At 48.6% G+C, this 22386-nt stretch overlaps 2 protein-coding genes across 5 annotated transcripts; one reads left to right on the forward strand and one right to left on the reverse strand.

Moving 5' to 3' along the window:
* The first annotated feature begins 405 nt into the window (after window positions 1-405).
* Window positions 406-21727, forward strand: LOC125536723. 4 transcript variants are annotated; one of them, XR_007295206.1, is made up of 6 exons: window positions 406-928; window positions 1028-1090; window positions 2596-2709; window positions 3308-3381; window positions 3472-3728; window positions 17047-18416. XR_007295206.1 is itself a non-coding variant. In XM_048699966.1 (4 exons), exons 1-3 carry the CDS (start codon window positions 2551-2553, stop codon window positions 3683-3685), a joined length of 447 nt encoding a protein of 148 aa, XP_048555923.1. In that variant the 5' UTR covers window positions 2533-2550; the 3' UTR covers window positions 3686-3728; window positions 21668-21727. The 4 variants fall into 4 exon arrangements, 3 of the variants coding, with proteins under 3 accessions (XP_048555923.1, XP_048555924.1, XP_048555922.1); XM_048699966.1 differs by lacking the exons at window positions 406-928; window positions 1028-1090; window positions 17047-18416 and adding an exon at window positions 21668-21727 and having other exon boundaries at window positions 2533-2709; XM_048699967.1 differs by lacking the exons at window positions 406-928; window positions 1028-1090; window positions 17047-18416 and adding an exon at window positions 20282-20337 and having other exon boundaries at window positions 2533-2709.
* Window positions 3800-6389, reverse strand: LOC125536720 (phenylalanine ammonia-lyase-like). The gene has a single exon (XM_048699960.1). It carries the CDS (start codon window positions 6144-6146, stop codon window positions 4023-4025), a length of 2124 nt encoding a protein of 707 aa, XP_048555917.1. The 5' UTR covers window positions 6147-6389; the 3' UTR covers window positions 3800-4022.
* Window positions 21728-22386: the final 659 nt, after the last annotated feature.

Here is a 22386-nt window from a genome sequence, read left to right on the forward strand (position 1 = left end):
ACATCTGAAATAAATCTATTACTAAGACAAAGACATTGTGTTGTTTTTCATAATTTTCTTGAACAGTTTTGGAAGAAGCAAGCATGCAATGTTGATGAAGCCCAGTCGTTGACACTCCGGTATGAACCGAGGGCAGACCATCTTGCCTCTGAAACTGATCTTACATGCAAAGCTCTTGAGCAGCGGCTGATCAATTTAATGTTGTGATAGTAATAAGAGTTGTCGGTACTTCTTCTTTCCTGTACTATAAATACAAACATACGTGCTACACTACTTTTGTACAAACTGTAATGGGTGTATAATGGATCTGAGCTCATAATTTCTCTGCTGCCTCTGTGTTTATATACATTCTTGCTTTCCAGCAAATATCAATCCACACACAAGTACAATCACTTTGTGGACACCAGCTCGTATAATCTTACTATTTCTAGGCTTATCCATCTCACTTATTGATACATATGAATAGCATTACTAGGAATGCTCATGTCCATGAGCAAATGAGTGAATGTCATAATGTGGACCAAACGAGCTAGCTCAATGGGCGGCAGCAAACCTTGCACCGCAGATGAACGCCTCAAGACGCGCGCAATGGCGCGCCCCAACCCCTAGTTGGCAAGCAAGAACCGGCCCGTGTGCACGGGCAACGCGAGGACACCAACGCCGCCTCCCCTACTGCGGCGCCGAGCTGTGGGGCAGCGCAGGGCGGCTCAGGTGTCTCGTCGCCACCGCCTCACTCTCCTCCGCCCGTTGATGAGCAGGCCGGGGGCGGAACCCGCAAAGCTGGGAAATCGAGCTCCGTGGCGAGGGAGGGCGGCTCCGGAGTCTCCTCGCCATCACGCCCCCCTGCTCCGCCCGTCGATGGGCAGGCCGAGGGCCGAATCTTCGAAGCCGGAGGATCGAGTTCCGCTGCTGCGCACGCCAGGAGCAGGTGATGGAGCGTCTCTTGCGCTTGATATGTCGCGATCTGCTGTGTTTTCTTTGCAGATATCCGATCTCGACTTAGCGATTCTTGGTTTCTGTCGAATAGGCTGGATTGCCGAAGGCCAAGAAGACGTTCTTGAGCAAGATAATCAGCTTCAGCAAGAACAAGGTATAGCCTGAATCTCGTGTTTCTTGATTACACTGATTCTTTGCTCTTCTTTGTGCATTCTTGTGCCAATTTTTGTGTTCGGGATGTGGAATTTGTGACCTCAGAGTTCGTGTGGAATGTTGGTAAAAGGGATGAAACTTTTGGGCGAATGTTGGGGCCAATCTGGTTTTATTATACGCGCAGATTAGGCAAATCCTGATTATTACTACGTGCTCTTCTTGTCATCTTGGAATATGGAGGCAAGTGAACAACCTCTCTGTGATTAGTCAAAAACTCGAATATGTTTAAGATTTGGGTGCTGGTGCCTGTATCCATTCATTCTTATATCGTGTGGTAGCATATTCATCGCAGTGTACAGCGTTGGAAAACACTGGGAACATGTCTTTGTTTTAGGCATGCATATCTTGATCAGTGCTCCTGTGAAATTTTAGTTAGAGGTCCTAAAGCCAAAGGTAAGAGGTTTTAATGTAAATGGATGGTGTTATAGGCATAGTTAATTCATATGATTATTCAGGGTTGCTTACCTGGACATGATTCCCGTAGATCATTGGTCATTCACATGCAAAATCACTGACCACCGCCCACAAAATAAATAATTAAATTCACTGACCACTTACTCTGATTTTGGTCTAAAAGCTGTGATGTTTGGTTGGTTGGTACCTGAAACCGTCTTGGAAGCCTCACAACATGATTCTTGTAAACAGTTGCTAAAGTAAGATGTTTTGGATTTTGCAGCATCAGTTGTGTGATACTATTATTAGATTCTTCAAAAACTCCATCTCTCATTCCCCTATTTTGTATTCTTAAATCCTGGCTGTGATGTTTTAGTCTGTACAATTACTTATAAGTTTGGCAAGTTATATATGGATCTTAACCACAGGCGTGGAATATGATTTCGTGGAATATGCTTCTTACTTTCTTGTCTGAATGCTTAATAGTATGTTAACTTTGCAATGTGATGGAACAATAGACCTTATACCCTTGAGTGTATGAAACATTGCACATATTTCTCTATTTTTTTACTCAACAACAGCCAATCAATGTCAATGAAGGTTTCTTACATTTATTAGTAGTTCCAACCAATTCCGGAGAACGTGCAAACGAGAAAAGCAGAAGCAAAACAAAATCTGGATCACGTTTTAGATCTGTTGCTGCACAACAAAATTTCCATCAGGCTTTAGATCTGTTATTTCCTAGTTCTAATCAGCATAAACTGAATCCTCTTATCTGCCTGCGCAGTGCAGGCAATTTATTTCGAGGGCTCCCTTGATTATTGTGCTGAACAGATTCGTGCAATTCATTTACATGAAAGAGTAGATCCTGTGAATGCGTTGGACTTTCGTGGTCTCTACTCAGACTTTAGGCCAGTGAAAATTGACGGGGAGTGTTTCTACAGGAGCTTCATAATTTCCTACCTTGAAATTGTCCTTCTCCCTATTCGTTAGTACACTATAGGATGCATGCTCCCTGATCTAACTATCTTTGTTTATGCCGATGTACGACAGGAGCAAGTTCTTGATAGGCAAGACACAAATGAGGAAGAATGCCTCCTTGCAGCTATTGAAGAGGTGGCTGACGAGGAACATGCACGTTTCTCTGAATTTTCTAGTAGCCACAAAGTAAGTTCCTGACTTTTTCCACAATTGTGTTTTTTCTTGGATAAACATATTCGTAAGGGACAATTCTCTTCAAGTTACTGTACATGTCAAAATGGATTCAGCTGTCTAACCATCATTGTTGTATCATTTGAAGGAGATGCACAATTGCTTAGCAGTAGTGACATGGCATTGCAGTTTACGCCCTGTTGACGCAAACTCAAGTCTGAAGCTTATTATAATATTACAACCTGAAACCCAACTTAACAAAAATGCACCTTAAGTTTATTTGTAAGGGATACTAGTGTGACAATGTAAACCGCAAGAGTATAATTCTATGCTTCATTGAACACTGAAATGCTTCAGACCTGCCGCTTCTCATGATGTAGCCATCTTAACATTCTGTTACTAAGTATTCATACTCTTTAACTATTTTATAGTACTCCTAGATTGTTAATAACTGAAGTTTTTCAGGCGATTTGTTACCCTAGTTATGTTTGTCAATATCTTGTTATTTAGTATCAATAGTGTATGTAAGCACTTTTGTAACCGACGGTATCGCCTTACAGAGCTGTATGGAATGGTTACCAAATGCGATACTTTAACTCACGGATTGTTTCAGGCATTTAAGGAGTTGATAAAGAAAGTAAAGAGCTGGAAGAAAAAATGCAGATTGATCCCCGTATTAACTGAGAGGTTTTTGATATGTTTGGTTTTCTGCAATTCCAGCCAAGTATTGTGGCCGAATGCCTTCCATCTCACTGACTTAATCTGCTTCTTTGTCAGATACCTTAAGCGGAAACTTCTCAAGTTCTTCAGCACTTACGATCGAACAGAAGATAGCGAGAAAACACTTCTCAACTTATCCTTCAAAGTCATCAACCTATCTTTCCTTCAGTTCATCCCAATTAATGTTTCTGACACATTTTTGGTGGTTAGTTCTTGTTTTCCTCAGGTTAGTAGCAGCTATCTGGTTATGCTCGCACATGGCGGACTATGAAGAGGTTATACCTGGACTTGGAGAAAATGACAGTGTGACAGATGTGAGTATCAGCATATCTTCCTTCACATCATGTCATCCTGAATTTCCGATCCATTAGTTTCAACGTGCTGATTCAGTAGTAGACTGGCTTCTTTCGACACTTTTCAAGAACATCAACATTTGTCATGAAAATTTGTGCCCTTTTGCTTACATCAGCACAGGCTCTAGTTTCTGCATGGCGCTACAAGTATTCGGAGAGCAAAAAAATGAAATCAAACAACAGTATTATCACTTTAGAAATTGTGGTGCCTTTCAGAGTTCTGAAGCACAGCATATCTTCTCTTCATCTCCTTGATTAGCAGATAGGCAAAGGCTCGCCGTTCCACTCCTTGAGGCATTCCAACAGCGCGTCGATGTGCTTACCCTGGTTCATGGCAATAAACACCTTGTCCACCTCCTCCCCAGGTGACCGCGTCTTCTCTCCGGTCAAGTACACCGTTCCCAGCTCCTCGCGCACGAACCGGTACAGTGGGTATGATCGGCAGTCAGTGATACGGTTCGGTTCTGCAGCAGTGCCATTCTCCACTGCACCTCTAGCAGCCTCAACCTCCTGAGGCAGTGTCGCGCAGAGCTCCTGCTCAAATTTGGCAACCTTGGCAAACACCGAGGTCTCCACATTGCGCTCAGCCTCACCGTTGGCCAGGGCGTGCTCCACCAGCACCGCGCGCATCTTCTTCATGAGAGGGTAGTTGGCGCTGCAAGGGTCGTCCGCGTATGCAAACACCGCCTCGCGGTCAATTGTTTGGAGCAGGTCCTTCTCACAAAAACGTGCGTTGTGGAGGCCACCCATGTCATTTGTGATCAGGGTCTTCCTGGCCACTCTTGTGACACAATTCTTGACGGCGTTCTTGACATTCTCCTCGAGGTGGCGCAGGTCGATGGCTTGGCACAGCGCAACCAAAAATGTAGAGGACATGAGCTTCAGAATGTCGATGGCCTCGGCAGTCTTCCGAGCCGAGATTAATCCGAGGGAGTTAACGTCTTGGTTGTGTTGCTCCGCACTCTGGACATGGTTGGTCACAGGGTTGCCCAAGAATTGGAGCTCCGAGCAGTATGAAGCCATGGCAATCTCGGCACCCTTGAAGCCATAGTCCAGGCTTGGGTTGCGGCCACCTGAGAGGTTGGAGGGCAAACCATTGTTATAGAAGTCATTCACTAGCTCCGAGAACTGGGCAAACATGAGCTTGCCGATCGCAGCAACGGCAAGCCTCGTGTTGTCCATCGACACACCGATGGGTGTGCCTTGGAAGTTGCCACCGTGGATTGCCTTTCCACGAGATACGTCAATGAGTGGGTTGTCATTGACGGAGTTGATCTCGCGCTCGATCGACTTCGTCGCTGCACGGATGACCTCAATTTGTGGCCCAAGCCATTGCGGCGATGTGCGGAGAGCATATCTGTCTTGCTTTGGCTTCATCAATGGGTCGAGCTCACCAAGCTTCTTTGCGAGCATCATGTAGGAGCTGCCCTCCAGGATGTGCTCCATGATTGCCGCGGCCTCGATCTGTCCAGGGTGGTGCTTCAGCTTGTGTGTCAGATGGTCAGTGTACTCTGGCTTGCCGTTCATCACTTCGCAGAACACGGCTGACAAAACTTCAGCAAGCACACCAAGGACATTCGCTTCAAAGAGAACAATGGACGCGAGTCCAGAGCCCACCGCCGTGCCATTAACCATAGCAAGGCCTTCCTTGGGTTGCAGCTCAAAGAAGCCATGCTGGATGCCCGCAATCTTAAATGCTTCAGCGGCATTAACCTTGGTGCCATCGGGAGCCACAGCCACGGCATTTGGGCGGCCGGTGACAAGTCCCGCGATGTAGGAGAGCGGGACGAGATCGCCGGAAGCGGTGATGGTGCCCCGGAGAGGCAGGCACGGTGTAACGTTGGCGTTGAGCAGTGTGGTGATGGTCTCGAGAATCTCGAAGCGGATGCCGGAGTACCCTTGGAGCAGGGTGTTGACGCGGACAAGCATCGCCGCGCGCGTGGTGGCCGCTGGCAGCACGTGACCATCGCTGCCGGTGCCGAACGCCCCGGCGTTAAGGAACCGGATGAGCTCCCTCTGCAGAGCACCGCCCTCCTTGGTCCTCCGATGGGAGGTGGCGCCGAAGCCGGTGGTGACGCCATAGCTGTCGGTGCCGTTCGCCATGCTGGTCATGACCCATTCGCTGCTCTCCTTGACGCGGCCGCGGGCGGACTCGTTGAGCTTCACCCTGGCACCGTCGGCCGCGGCCACCGCCGCGACCTGGGCGATGGTCAAGCTGGCGCCCTTCATAACCACCACCGGCCTGCGGTACTCCTCCACCATCCGCTTGACGGCGTCCAGATGGCTCCCTGACAGCTCCTCTGCCACCTTCCCCCAGTTGAGCGGGTCAGCACTCCGTGGCTGGGCCACGCAAATACCATCGCTGCCGTTGGCGGCCATTGGTTTGATCAACACTGTATCTTGAAGTCTCGATGGAGCTGTTGCGAGAGAGAAGGGCTCGAGTACAGAGTACAGACCGGTGGTCTTTACTGTGTCAGCTGGACTTTTGATGTGGCGACTGACTGATGAAATTGTGGAGCAGCCGTGAGAGAGAAGAGCTCGTTGGAGTAGGAGGTCGGGATGCTCTTCTTGGATGGGAATGGAGGAGAGGGAAGGATTTAAATAGGCAGTGGACTGCACGCAGGGTGGGTGGGGAACTGGGGATTGGTGTGGACTGTGACTGGGATGGTTGTGTTGACCGCCGGACTGGACTTGGCACAAAGGTTGGGTTGGTGGCCTCGTGCGTGCGGACTTTGAACAAGGCCAAGAAAGGCAGCCGCTGCGATGATGGGATACCGGTATAATATGCGGTGCAAATGTGCTGCACGCGGTTGCTGCGTGATGGTGATGGTTTTCGTCTGCCATTCTCAGGCCAACTCCACCACAAGACCCCATTTTGTCCGGCTCTGTCCGTTTGGGGTAAAATGGACAAACCACACGACCCAACGCGCAATGAACTAGACCCATCTTGTCCGTTTTATGTCCGTCTGACCCTATTTCCAGACCAAACTTGGGCTGGATTTGGGGCCAAAGCGGACAGAACCGGACGCGTTCTGCACCCTCTCCGTCCGCGCCCGTCCGGGGTGACCCCACTTGTCACCCACCCACCCCCACCACTCTCTCTCTCTCTCTTCCTTTTTCTCTCTCTCCGACGTACCCACGCACATCTGCATGCGACGGCGAGCATGTGAGGTCGGAGCGGAGCGCGTCGGCCCGAGTGGGGAGCGGCGTAGGCGAGGCGGGGCGGAGCGTGCGCTGCTGTCGGCCGGCGCGGCGTGCGCGCGAGCGGCCGGCGCGGCGTGCCCGAGCGCGAGGGCGGGGCGGAGCTGCTGCGGTGGAGCATGCGAGGCGGGACGGAGCGCGGAGCTCGCGGCGAGGCAGGGCGGAGCGCGCGCTACTGCCGGCTGGCGCGGCGTGCGGGCGAGCTGTGCGCGAGCGGCGGCCCGGCCAGCGCGGGCGGGGCGGAGCTGCTGCGGCTGCGCGGCCGGCGCGGCGTGCGGCTACGGCGCGACCACGCGGGCGGGGCGGAGCGGAGCGCAAGCGCGCGAGGCGGAGGGCAGAGGGCGCGAGCACGGCATGCGCGCGGGGGGTGGGCGGCTGGAGCGGGCGTGCCGGCGAGCGGGGCTGTTGCCAGGGCGCGCGCGGGCGTGTGGCGGGCGCGAGGCGCGGAGGCTCGGGCCGGCGCTGCGGCGCGCACGGCCACGGCGGGCGGCCAGGGCGCGCGCGTAGGCCGGCGCTTGCTACGAGCGCGGCGGTGGGAGGCGACGCGGGATGCGAGCTCGGCCACGGCGGGGCTGCCAGGGCGCGGGCACGGCGCTGCGGGACGACCACGGCGGGGCGCGGCTCGTCACAGCCTCGTCCATTGCACCGGCGTGGCGAGAGCATGAGCTCGCGGGCGGGAAGGCGCATGCGTGGGCTGCTGTGTTTCGTAGTAATTTCAAAAAAATTCCTACGCACACGCAAGATCATGGTGATGCATAGCAACGAGAGGGGAGAGTGTGATCTACGTACCCTTGTAGATCGACAACGGAAGCGTTTGGTTGATGTAGTCGTACGTCTCCACGGTCCGACCGATCAAGCACCGAAACTACGGCACCTCCGAGTTCTAGCACACGTTTAGCTCGATGACGATCCCCGGACTCCGATTCAGCAAAGTGTCGGGGAAGAGTTCCGTCAGCACGACGGCGTGGTGACGATCTTGATGCACTACCGTCGCAGGGCTTCGCCTAAGCACCGCTACAATATTATCGAGGACTATGGTGGAAGGGGGCACCGCACACGGCTAAGAATATGATCACGTGGATCAACTTGTGTGTCTAGGGGTGCCCCCTGCCCCCATATATAAAGGAGCAAGGGGAGGAGGCCGGCCGGCCCTATAGGCGCGCCAAGGAGGAGTCCTCCTCCTAATAGGAGTAGGACTCCTACTAGGAGGGGGAAAGAAGTGGGGAGGGAGAGGGAAAGGGGGGCGCCCCCCCCTCTCCTAGTCCAATTTGGACCAGGGGGAGGAGGCGCGTGGCCCACCTATGGCTGCCCCTCTCTCTTTCCACTAAGGCCCATATGGCCCATTACTTCTCCCGGGGGGTTCCGGTAACCCTCCGGCTCTCCGGTTTTCTTCGAAATCACCCGGAACACTTCCGGTGTCCGAATATAGCCGTCCAATATATCAATCTTTATGTCTCGATCATTTTGAGACTCCTCGTCATGTCCATGATCACATCCGGGACTCTGAACTAATTTCGGTACATCGAAACTCATAAACTCATAATATAACTGTCATCGAAACTTTAAGCGTGCGGACCCTACGGGTTCGAGAACAATGTAGACATGACCGAGACACGTCTCCGGTCAATAACCAATAGCGGAACCTGGATGCTCATATTGGCTCCTACATATTCTACGAAGATCTCTATCGGTCAGACCGCATAACAACATACGTTGTTCCCTTTGTCATCGGTATGTTACTTGCCCGAGATTCGATCGTCGGTATCTTAATACCTAGTTCAATCTCGTTACCGGCAAGTCTCTTTACTCGTTTCGTAATACATCATCTCGCAATTAACTCATTAGTTGCAATGCTTGCAAGGCTTATGTGATGTGCATTATCGAGAGGGCCCAGAGATACCTCTCCGACAATTGGAGCGACAAATCCTAATCTCGAAATACGCCAACCCAACATGTACCTTTGGAGACACCTGTAGAGCACCTTTATAATCACCCATTTACGTTGTGACGTTTGGTAGCACACAAAGTGTTTCTCCGGCAAACGAGAGTTGCATAATCTCATAGTCATAGGAACATGTATAAGTCATGAAGAAAGCAATAGCAACATACTAAACGATCGGGTGCTAAGCTAATGGAATGGGTCATGTCAATCAGATCATTCACCTAATGATGTGATCCCGTTAATCAAATAACAACTCTTTGTTTATGGTTAGGAAACATAACCATCTTTGATTAACGAGCTAGTCAAGTAGAGGCATACTAGTGACACTCTGTTTGTCTATGTATTCACACATGTATTATGTTTCCGGTTAATATAATTCTAGCATGAATAATAAACATTTATCATGATATAAGGAAATAAATAATAACTTTATTATTGCCTCTAGGGCATATTTCCTTCAGTCTCCCACTTGCACTAGAGTCAATAATCTAGATTACACAGTAATGATTCTAACACCCATGGAGCCTTGGTGCTGATCATGTTTTGCTCGTGGAAGAGGCTTAGTCAACGGGTCTGCATCATTCAGATCCGTATGTATCTTGCAAATCTCTATGTCTCCCACCTGGACTAGATCCCGGATGGAATTGAAGCGTCTCTTGATGTGCTTGGTTTTCTTGTGAAATCTGGATTCCTTTGCCAAGGCAATTGCACCAGTATTGTCACAAAAGATTTTCATTGGACCCGATGCACTAGGTATGACACCTAGATCGGATATGAACTCCTTCATCCAGACTCCTTCATTTGCTGCTTCCGAAGCAGCTATGTACTCCGCTTCACATGTAGATCCCGCTACAATGCTTTGTTTAGAACTGCACCAACTGATAGCTCCACCGTTTAATGTAAACACGTATCTGGTTTGTGATTTAGAATCGTCCAGATCAGTGTCAAAGCTTGCATCAACGTAACCTTTTACGATGAGCTCTTTGTCACCTCCATATATGAGAAACATATCCTTAGTCCTTTTCAGGTATTTCAGGATGTTCTTGACCGCTGTCCGGTGATCCACTCCTGGATCACTTTGGTACCTCCCTGCTAGACTTATAGCAAGGCACACATCAGGTCTGGTACACAGCATTGCATACATGATAGAGCCTATGGCTGAAGCATAGGGAACATCTTTCATTTTCTCTCTATCTTCTGCAGTGGTCGGGCATTAAGTCTTACTCAACTTCACACCTTGTAACACAGGAAAGAACCCTTTCTTTGCTTGATCCATTTTGAACTTCTTCAAAACTTTGTCAAGGTATGTGCTTTGTGAAAGTCCAATTAAGCGTCTTGATCTATCTCTATAGATCTTAATGCCTAATATGTAAGCAGCTTCACCGAGGTCTTTCATTGAAAAACTCTTATTCAAGTATCCCTTTATGCTATCCAGAAATTCTATATCATTTCCAATTAGTAATATGTCATCCACATATAATATCAGAAAGGCTACAGAGCTCCCACTCACTTGTAAATACAGACTTCTCCAAAAGTCTGTATAAAACCAAATGCTTTGATCACACTATCAAAGCGTTTATTCCAACTCCGAGAGGCTTGCACCAGTCCATAAATGGATCGCTGGAGCTTGCACACTTTGTTAGCTCCCTTTTGGATCGACAAAACCTTCTGGTTGCATCATATACAACTCTTCTTCCAGAAATCCATTCAGGAATGCAGTTTTGACATCCATCTGCCAAATTTCATAATCATAAAATGCGGCAATTGCTAACATGATTCGGACAGACTTAAGCATCGCTACGGGTGAGAAGGTCTCATCGTAGTCAATCCCTTGAACTTGCCGAAAACCTTTTGCGACAAGTCGAGCTTTGTAGACAGTAATATTACCGTCAGCGTCAGTCTTCTTCTTGAAGATCCAATTATTCTCAATTGCTTGCCGATCATCGGGCAAGTCAACCAAAGTCCATACTTTGTTCTCATACATGGATCCCATCTCAGATTTCATGGCTTCAAGCCATTTTGCGGAATCTGGGCTCACCATCGCTTCTTCATAGTTCGTAGGTTCATCATGATCTAGTAGCATGACTTCCAGAACAGGATTACCGTACCACTCTAGCGCGGATCTCACTCTGGTTGATCTACGAGGTTCAGTAGTATCTTGTTCTGAAATTTCATGATCATCATCATTAGCTTCCTCACTAACTGGTGTAGGTGTCACTGAAACAGTTTTCTGTGATGCACTACTTTCCAATAAGGGAGCAGGTACAGTTACCTCGTCAAGTTCTACTTTCCTCCCACTCACTTCTTTCGAGAGAAACTCCTTCTCTAGAAAGTTTCCGAATTTAGCAACAAAAGTCTTGCCCTCGGATCTGTGATAGAAGGTGTATCCAATAGTTTCCTTTGGATATCCTATGAAGACACATTTCTCCGATTTGGGTTCGAGCTTATCAGGTTGAAACTTTTTCACATAAGCATCGCAGCCCCAAACTTTCAGAAACGACAACTTTGGTTTCTTGCCAAATCACAGTTCATAAGGCGTCGTCTCAACGGATTTTGATGATGCCCTATTTAACGTGAATGCGGCCGTCTGTAGAGCGTATCCCCAAAACGATAGCGGTAAATCAGTAAGAGACATCATAGATCGCACCATATCTAGTAAAGTACGATTACGACGTTCGGACACACCATTACGCTGTGGTGTTCCGGGTGGCGTGAGTTGCGAAACTATTCCACAATTTTTCAAATGTACACCAAACTCGTAACTCAAATATTCTCCTCCACGATCAGATCGTAGAAACTTTATTTTCTTGTTACGATGATTTTCAACTTCACTCTGAAATTCTTTGAACTTTTCAAATGTTTCAGACTTATGTTTCATTAAGTAGATATACCCATATCTGCTTAAGTCATCTGTGAAGGTGAGAAAATAACGATATCCGCCACGAGCCTCAATATTCTTTGGACCACATACATCTGTATGTATGATTTCTAACAAACCTGTTGCTCTCTCCATAGTACTGGAGAACGGTGTTTTAGTCATCTTGCCCATGAGGCACGGTTCGCAAGTACCAAGTGATTCATAATCAAGTGGTTCCAAAAGTCCATCGGTATGGAGTTTCTTCATGCGCTTTATACCGATATGACCTAAAAGGCAGTGCCACAAATAAGTTGCACTATCATTATCAACTCTGCATCTTTTGGTTTCAACACTATGAATATGTGTGTCACTACTATCGAGATTCAACAAAAATAGACCACTCTTTAAGGGTGCATGACCATAAAAGATATTACTCATATAAATAGAACAACCATTATTCTTAGATTTAAATGAATAACCGTCTCGCATCAAACAAGATCCAGATATAATGTTCATGCTTAACGCTGGCACCAAATAACAATTATTTAGGTCTAATATTAATCCCGAAGGTAGATGTAGAGGTAGCGTGCCGACTGCGATCACATCGACTTTGGAACCGTTTCCCACGCGCATCGTCACCTCGTCCTTAGCCAATCTTCGCTTAATCCGTAGTCCCTGTTTCGATTTGCAAATATTAGCAACAGAACCAGTATCAAATACCCAGGTGCTACTGCGAGCATTAGTAAGGTACACATCAATAACATGTATATTACATATACCTTTGTTCACCTTGCCATCCTTCTTATCCGCCAAATACTTGGGGCAGTTCCGCTTCCAGTGACCAGTCTGCTTGCAGTAGAAGCACTCAGTTTCAGGCTTAGGTCCAGGTTTGGGTTTCTTCTCTTGAGTAGCAACTTGCTTGCTGTTCTTTTTGAAGTTCCCCTTCTTCTTCCCTTTGCCCTTTTTCTTGAAACTAGTGGTCTTGTTGACCATCAACACTTGATGCTCCTTCTTGATTTCTACCTCCGCAGCTTTCAGCATTGCGAAGAGCTCGAGAATAGTCTTATTCATCCCTTGCATATTATAGTTCATCACGAAGCTCTTGTAGCTTGGTGGCCGTGATTGGAGAATTCTGTCAATGACGCAATCATCTGGAAGATTAACTCCCAATTGAATCAAGTGATTATTATACCCAGACATTTTGAGTATATGCTCACTGACAGAACTGTTCTCCTCCATCTTGCAGCTATAGAACTTATTGGAGACTTCATATCTCTCAATCCGGGCATTTGCTTGAAATATTAACTTCAACTCCTGGAACATCTCATATGCTCCATGACGTTCAAAACGTCGTTGAAGTCCCGATTCTAAGCCGTAAAGCATGGCACACTGAACTATCGAGTAGTCATCAGCTTTGCTTTGCCAGGCGTTCATAACATCTGGTGTTGCTCCAGCAGCAGGCCTGGCACCCAGCGGTGCTTCCAGGACGTAATTCTTCTGTGCAGCAATGAGGATAATCCTCAAGTTACGAACCCACTCCGTGTAATTGCTACCATCATCTTTCAACTTTGCTTTCTCAAGGAACGCATTAAAATTCAACGGAACAACAACACGAGCCATCTATCTACAATCAAGCATAAACAAGCAAGATACTATCAGGTACTAAGTTTCATGATAAATTTAGGTTCAATTAATTTACTTAAAGAACTCCCACTTAGATAGACATCCCTCTAATCCTCTAAGTGATTACGTGATCCAAATCAACTAAACCATGTCCGATCATCACGTGAGATGGAGTAGTTTCATTGGTGAACATCATTATGTTGATCATATCTACTATATGATTCACGCTCGACCTTTCGGTCTCCGTGTTCCGAGGCCATATCTGTATATGCTTGGCTCGTCAAGTATAACCTGAGTATTCTGTGTGTGTAACTGTTTTGCACCCGTTGTATTTGAATGTAAAGCTTATCACACCCGATCATCACGTGGTGTCTCAGCACGAAGAACTTTCGCAACGGTGCATACTCAGGGAGAACACTTCTTGATAATCAGTGAGAGATCATCTTATAATGCTACCGTCAATCAAAGCAAGATAAGATGCATAAAAGATAAACATCACATGCAATCAATATAAGTGATATGATATGGCCATCATCATCTTGTGCTTGTGATCTCCATCTTCGAAGCATCGTCGTGATCACCATCGTCACCGGCGCGACACCTTGATCTCCATCGTAGCATCGTTGTCGTCTCGCCAATCTTATGCTTCCACGACTATCGCTACGCTTAGTGATAAAGTAAAGCATTACAGCGCGATTGCATTGCATACAATAAAGCGACAACCATATGGCTCCTGCCAGTTGCCGATAACTCGGTTACAAAACATGATCATCTCATACAATAAAATTTAGCATCATGTCTTGACCATATCACATCACAACATGCGCTGCAAAAACAAGTTAGACGTCCTCTACTTTGTTGTTGCAAGTTTTACGTGGCTGCTACAGGCTTAAGCAAGAACCAATCTTACCTACGCATCAAAACCACAACGATAGTTTGTCAAGTTGGTGCTGTTTTAACCTTCGCAAGGACCGGGCGTAGCCACACTCGGTTCAACTAAAGTTGGAGAAACTGTCACCCGCAAGCCACCTATGTGCAAAGCACGTCGGGAGAACCGGTCTCGCGTAAGCGTACGCGTAATGTCGGTCCGGGCCGCTTCGTCCAACAATACCGCCGAACCAAAGTATGACATGCTGGTAAGCAGTATGACTTATATCGCCCACAACTCACTTGTGTTCTACTCGTGCAAATAACATCAACATATAAAACCTAGGCTCGGATGCCATTGTTGGGTTTCGTAGTAATTTCAAAAAAATTCCTACGCACACGCAAGATCATGGTGATGCATAGCAACGAGAGGGGAGAGTGTGATCTACGTACCCTTGTAGATCGACAACGGAAGCGTTTGGTTGATGTAGTCGTACGTCTCCACGGTCCGACCGATCAAGCACCGAAACTACGGCACCTCCGAGTTCTAGCACACGTTTAGCTCGATGACGATCCCCGGACTCCGATTCAGCAAAGTGTCGGGGAAGAGTTCCGTCAGCACGACGGCGTGGTGACGATCTTGATGCACTACCGTCGCAGGGCTTCGCCTAAGCACCGCTACAATATTATCGAGGACTATGGTGGAAGGGGGCACCGCACACGGCTAAGAATATGATCACGTGGATCAACTTGTGTGTCTAGGGGTGCCCCCTGCCCCCATATATAAAGGAGCAAGGGGAGGAGGCCGGCCGGCCCTATAGGCGCGCCAAGGAGGAGTCCTCCTCCTAATAGGAGTAGGACTCCTACTAGGAGGGGGAAAGAAGTGGGGAGGGAGAGGGAAAGGGGGGCGCCCCCCCTCTCCTAGTCCAATTTGGACCAGGGGGAGGAGGCGCGTGGCCCACCTATGGCTGCCCCTCTCTCTTTCCACTAAGGCCCATATGGCCCATTACTTCTCCCGGGGGGTTCCGGTAACCCTCCGGCTCTCCGGTTTTCTTCGAAATCACCCGGAACACTTCCGGTGTCCGAATATAGCCGTCCAATATATCAATCTTTATGTCTCGACCATTTTGAGACTCCTCGTCATGTCCATGATCACATCCGGGACTCTGAACTAATTTCGGTACATCAAAACTCATAAACTCATAATATAACTGTCATCGAAACTTTAAGCGTGCGGACCCTACGGGTTCGAGAACAATGTAGACATGACCGAGACACGTCTCCGGTCAATAACCAATAGCGGAACCTGGATGCTCATATTGGCTCCTACATATTCTACGAAGATCTCTATCGGTCAGACCGCATAACAACATACGTTGTTCCCTTTGTCATCGGTATGTTACTTGCCCGAGATTCGATCGTCGGTATCTTAATACCTAGTTCAATCTCGTTACTGGCAAGTCTCTTTACTCGTGGATCAACTTGTGTGTCTAGGGGTGCCCCCTGCCCCCGTATATAAAGGAGCAAGGGGAGGAGGCCGGCCGCCCCTATAGGCGCGCCAAGGAGGAGTCCTCCTCCTAATAGGAGTAGGACTTCTACTAGGAGGGGGAAAGAAGTGGGGAGGGAGAGGGAAAGGGGGGCGCCGCCCCCCCTCTCCTAGTCCAATTCGGACCAGGGGGGGGAGGAGGCGCGCGGCCCACCTATGGCTGCCCCTCTCTCTTTCCACTAAGGCCCATATGGCCCATTACTTCTCCCGGGGGGTTCCGGTAACCCTCCGGCTCTCCGATTTTCTCCGAAATCACCCGGAACACTTCCGGTGTCCGAATATAGCCGTCCAATATATCAATCTTTATGTCTCGACCATTTTGAGACTCCTCGTCATGTCCGTGATCACATCCGGGACTCCGAACTAACTTCGGTACATCAAAACTCATAAACTCATAATATAACTGTCATCGAAACCTTAAGCGTGCGGACCCTACGGGTTCGAGAACAATGTAGACATGACCGAGACACGTCTCCGGTCAATAACCAATAGCGGAACCTGGATGCTCATATTGGCTCCTACATATTCTACGAAGATCTTTATCAGTCAGACCGCATAACAACATACATTGTTCCCTTTGTCATCGATATGTTACTTGCCCGAGATTCAATCGTCGGTATCTCAATACCTAGTTCAATCTTGTTACTGGCAAGTCTCTTTACTCGTTCCGTAATACATCATCTTGCAACTAACTTTATTAGTCGCAATGCTTGCAAGGCTTATGTGATGTGTATTACCGAGAGGGCCCAGAGATACCTCTCCGACATTCGGAGCGACAAATCCTAATCTCGAAATAAGCCAACCCAACATGTACCTTTGGAGACACCTGTAGAGCACCTTTATAATCACCCATTTACGTTGTGACGTTTGGTAGCACACAAAGTGTTCCTCCGGCAAACGGGAGTTGCATAATCTCATAGTCATAGGAACATGTATAAGTCATGAAGAAAGCAATAGCAACATAGTAAACGATCGGGTGCTAAGCTAATGGAATGGGTCATGTCAATCAGATCATTCACCTAATGATGTGATCCTGTTAATCAAATAACAACTCTTTGTTCATGGTTAGGAAACATAACCATCTTTGATTAACGAGCTAGTCAAGTAGAGGCATACTAGTGACACTCCGTTTGTCTATGTATTCACACATGTATTATGTTTCCGGTTAATATAATTCTAGCATGAATAATAAACATTTATCATGATATAAGGAAATAAATAATAACTTTATTATTGCCTCTAGGGCATATTTCCTTCATGGGCGTGTGGCCGAGGCGGACGCGAGGCAGACAGTTTGGGGTTAGCAGCCGCGTTGGGTGCCTCGAGCAAGAGCCGGACATGTGTGTCCATTTTAGTCCCCATTGCCACCTCAAAGGGACAAAAAACGGTTGAAGCGGACGTCCGTTTGGGGTCTTGCGGTGGAGTTGGCCTTAGGTCGCTGATTAACCATTCGGCGGCCATCTTTTGATCAAGTCTGGTTTGGAGATGAGCTCACATTACTGTTCTAGGCTGTTTTACAGTTATTAGGGGGCTGTTCGGCAGTCCACCAGCTCCCTGGATTTTAGGAATCTGGGGAGTGCCGATTCACTCACTCCGCAGTTTTGAACTAAAACTCCGTTAGCTCCGGGAGCAGCTGAGGGACTCCAAACAGTCCCTAGGTATGTCCTAGTCTGATTCTTGTATGATTAGGTGAGACTGGTTCTTTGCAAATGCATGGTACGTACTGTAGCGGAGCTCTGATGTACGACATGGCTTTTGACCATGACTTGAAGATATACCTGCAAAAAAAGACTCGAAGACGGCAAGTTCACACAGAAGACCTCTTATAGGTGTACGTATATTGTCAAAAAGAGCCTCCTCCCTTCCTCGTGCCGCCGCGCCTGTGAAGGCCGCGGCGAGGCCTTTCTCTCGACGCGATAGCCTCCTCTCGCCGACCAAGCCTCCCACGTGATTCAGCCACCGCCGGCGGCTGCTGATCGCGCCGGCGCGGATCCAGTTGTCCCGCCCTTCCCCTCCTCACCTCCCTTCCCTTCGGTCAGCCGGCTGCTGCCCGTCCCGCCCCTCCCCTCCTCAACTCACCTTCTGTAGACTATCCTACCCCCTCCCCAACCCTATGTAAATATCTAATGTAACTCTTCTAGACTACTATTTTGTGTCTGTGACTTTCTCTTATTAATTAAAGGTCAATGGGGGCTTCCCCTACTGTCCAGAGGTTTAAGAAAAATGGCAATTTGACTTTGGAACAAGACTTTCAAAGTCAATTTCGAATACTACTCCACTCCTGTTTTTCCGGTGCATCTCGCGAAGGATCTCATGAAGGATCAATACTGTGACGCTTGGATAATTAAGCTACAGTAACCCTCGACTAATGTTGCCACCTCACCACGATTACTGTTGATAATCTCGCGTTGATTCAAAACTCGTTCAAATTCAAATTTAAATAAAGTCAAACTAGAAGTTTTCAAACATTTAAAACTAAAATGTTCTAAACAAGTCAACTAAATCATAAGTAATTATGGTGGAGAATTCACATCTTTATAATATAATTAAAGGTTATATAATAAATAAAACAGTAGTTAAAACCACCAAATAAGGGCCTTTCAATTTTTATAAAATATTAAATTTTTTATTTTGGGATAAGAATTATTGTGGCAGTAGTATATTATAAACACTAATTTAGGTATTGTTTGTGTATTTTATAAAACAAAATTAAATAGAGAATAAAATAGAAAACTACTAATAGAAAAATAAGTAAAACAAAAAGTAAAACAAAATAGTAAAAAGGAAACACCCGGCCAACTGGGCCAACTTGGCCCAGCCGAACTGGCCCAACCACCCCCACCTACAAAGCCCCCCCATTCTCCTGTAACCCTATCCCCACCTCCACTTTTCCCACTCCCCGTGATCCCCTCGCTCCCTCTCCACTCCCCCCCTATCCAGATCGGGGCAGCGGACACCGGCGACCGCGCCGCCTCGCGCTCCGCCGCTGGCGCCCAACCCCAGCATCGCCCCGCCACCTCGTCGCCGTCCTCCTCACGGCCCCGTGCCCTCTCCCTCGTGGCCCGATGCCTGCTCGACGCCATCAACGTCGCTGCCACCTCGCGCCGTCGTCGGACCCGGCCGGAACACCTCCTCGACCCCGCACCTCCTCCTCGCCTCCCGTTGCCTAGTCCCTACACTGCTGGTGAGGCCACGGCCTCCCTCTCCTCTTCTCCCCCTTCCCTGTTGCATGCCGCCTTGCCGCGCCCGAGCTCGCGCGCGCTCACCGCGGCCTCGCCCCGCCCGGCGTGCCGTTGCGAATGCCCGCTGCCGTGCCAAGCCGCATGCCACCGCCCCGCAGTCGCCGCCGGCGCGCCGCGCTCGCAGCCGCCCGCTGCCGCGCCCTCAACCGCCCGCACCTCCTCCGGCCTTCTCTCTAGTCGCTCGTACCCACCGCCGCTGCCAACTGCGGCCCCGCGCCGATGCAGCCCCGCAACCTGTCGCGCGCCCTGGCCCCTGCCCGTGCTGCCGTCCGCCCCCACACGCGCCTGCCGCCGCACTGCTGCGGCCCGACCGCGGCCTCCGCTCGCTGGCCCTGCCGTCCACCGCTGCCGGCGCCGCCCTGTCCTCTCGCCCCGCCGCGCTTGCTCCGGCCAGCCGTGGCCGTCGGCCGCGCACCCCCCGCGGCCATCTCCTGTGACCGGCACTGGCGCCCTGGCGCGCCCCTTCGCTCGTGACCGTTCGGGCGGGTTCGCCCGCCCGTTACCCGCGCCCAAACCCGCTAGGCCTTCCCTGGGGCCAATGACAGGAGGGCTCCGCCTCCAGAACGCTTTTTTTAAATAATAATAGTTAATTAAATAATTAATTAACTTAATTAATTTTGATTAATTAAACTAAACAATTTATTAAACTAATTAATCATAATTAGATTAATCTAATAACTAATTAAGCTAACTACTGTTAGTTAATTAATCAACCAATGACAGTGGGGCCCACCCCTAATTAATCCCGATTAGGTTAATTATAAATGGTTAATCAAAATATGTCACTGACCAGTGGGACCCACTGGTCAGGTTGACCAGTCAACCCTGTTGACTGCTGATGTCATGCTGACGTCAGCAAGCTCTGTTTTGGATAATGTTGAATTAAAATAATTAAATAAATCTTAAAAATGATTTAAATCTTTTAAAATTAATATAAAATAAACCGTAGCTTGGATGGAAAAACTTTGTACATGAAAGTTGCTGAGAACGACGAGACGAATCCGGATACGCAGCCCGTTCGTTCGCCACGCATCCCTAGCATAGCTAACACGCAACTTTTTCCCTCCAATTCATCTGTCCGAAAACGCGAAACACCGGGGATACTTTCTCGGATGTTTCCCCCCTTCACCGGTATCACCTCATACCGCGTTAGGGCACCCCTAGCATCTCTACTTGTCATGTCATGCATCTGTTTGCATTGTATTCATTGTTTCTTCCCCCTCTTCTCTCCGGTAGACTACGAGGTTGAAGCTGCTGCTGGTGCCCCGATCGACTACGCTGTTGACGACCCCTCTTTCTTGCCAGAGCAACTAGGCAAGCCCCCCTGATCACCAGATATCGCCTACTCTTCTCTCTACTGCTTGCATTAGAGTAGTGTAGCATTTACTGCTTTCCGTTAATCATATTCTGATGCATAGCCAGTCATTGTTGTTACAACTGTTGATACCTTACTTGCAATCCTAAATGCTTAGTATAGGATGCTAGTTTATCATCAGTGGCCCTGCTTTCTTGTCCGTCTGCCATGCTATACTATCGGGCCGTGATCACTCGGGAGGTGATCACGGGTGTATACTTATATACGTATTATATGATACCTATGGTGACTAAAGTCGGGTCGGCTCGTAGAGTACCCGCGAGTGATTCACGGATTGGGTCCGAAAGGACGTTTGTCCGGACGGCCCTCTGAGTGAACCTTTGTGGCGGAGCGACATGAGGCAGGGTGAGACCACCTAGGAGAGAGGTGGGCCTGGCCCTGGTCGGCGTCCGCGGTTATTTCAAAATAACACGCTTAACGAGATTGGGGTATTTGATCTGAGTCTGGCTACTGGCCTATACGCACTAACCAACTACGCGGGAACAGTTATGGGCACTCGACGTCGTGGTATCAGCCGAAGCCTTCGTGACGTCAGCGATTGAGCGGCGCGTGCCGAGTTGGACTGGAATGCCTGCTCTTGTATAAGGGAGGCTAGGTCTGCTCACCGACCGCGTACGCAACATGCAGGTGTGCAATGGGCCCAGACCCCTGCGCCATAGGATTTAGACCGGCGTGTTGACCTCTCTGTTGTGCCTAGGTAGGGCTGCGACGTGTTGATCTTCCGAGGCCGGGCATGACCCAGGAAAGTGTGTCCGGACAAAGGGCATCGAGCGTGTTGGAAAATATGGTGCACCCCTGCAGGGAAGTTAATCTATTCGAATAGGCGTGATCTTCGGTAACATGATGACTTGGAGTTGTACCTTGACCTTATGACAACTAGAACCGGATACTTAATAAAACACACCCTTCCAAGTGCCAGATACAACCGGTGATCGCTCTCTCACAGGGCGACGAGGAGAGGATCATCGGGTAGGATTATGCTATGCGATGCTACTTGGTGAACTTACCATCTATTATGTTCTTCTGCTGCAAGATGGAGGTTACCAGAAGCGCAGTCTTCGATAGGACTAGCTATCCCCTTCTTATTTCGGCATTCTGCAGTTCAGTCCACATATGCTACCCCTTTTTCATTTGATACCAATGCATGCATATGTAGTGTAGCTCCTTGCTTGCGAGTACTTTAGATGAGTACTCACGGTTGCTTTGCTCTCCATTTCCCCCTTTCTATACCCGATTGCTGCGACCAGACGATGGAGTCCAGGAGCTAGACGCCACTGTCGATGACGACTGCTACTACTCAGGAGGTGCCTACTACTATGTGCAGGCCGCTGACGGCGACCAAGAGTAGTTTAGGAGGATCCCAGGCAGGAGGCATGCGCCTCTTTCGATTTGTATCCCAGTTTGTGCTAGCCTTCTTAAGGCAAAGTTGTCTAACTTATGTCTGTACTCAGATATTGTTGCTTCCGCTGACTCGTCCATGATCGAGCTCATGTATTCGAGCCCTCGAGGCCCTTGATTTTTAATATGATACTTGTATGACTTATTTTATTTATAGAGTTGTGTTATGATATCTTCCCGTGAGTCCCTGATCTTGATCGTACACGTTTGCATGTATGATTAGTGTATGGTTGAATCGGGGGCATCACAAGTTGGTATCAGAGTCGACTGCCTGTAGGAATCCCCTTCCACACTCCTTGGCCGAAGTTGACTCTAGTCATTGAAAAACTTTTACTAACATGGCTGTGTGTCTTACGGACCCACGTCGCCACTGGGTGGTATTAGGATCTTTTATTTCTCGTCCATACTCTGGGACTCTGATCACTCTTCTATTCGGGTTAAATGATTTTACTAAATCTGACTCTAGGTTCTCGTAACTACTTCTCCCGGAGAGCCCCTTACCACAGATGATCGCCTACTTCACCAGAAGATTTTGAAGATACTCTTCGATCATTCCCGAGACCCTTGT

The sequence above is a fragment of the Triticum urartu genome, chromosome 2, assembly GCF_003073215.2.
Source record: "Triticum urartu cultivar G1812 chromosome 2, Tu2.1, whole genome shotgun sequence".
NCBI lineage: Eukaryota > Viridiplantae > Streptophyta > Magnoliopsida > Poales > Poaceae > Triticum > Triticum urartu.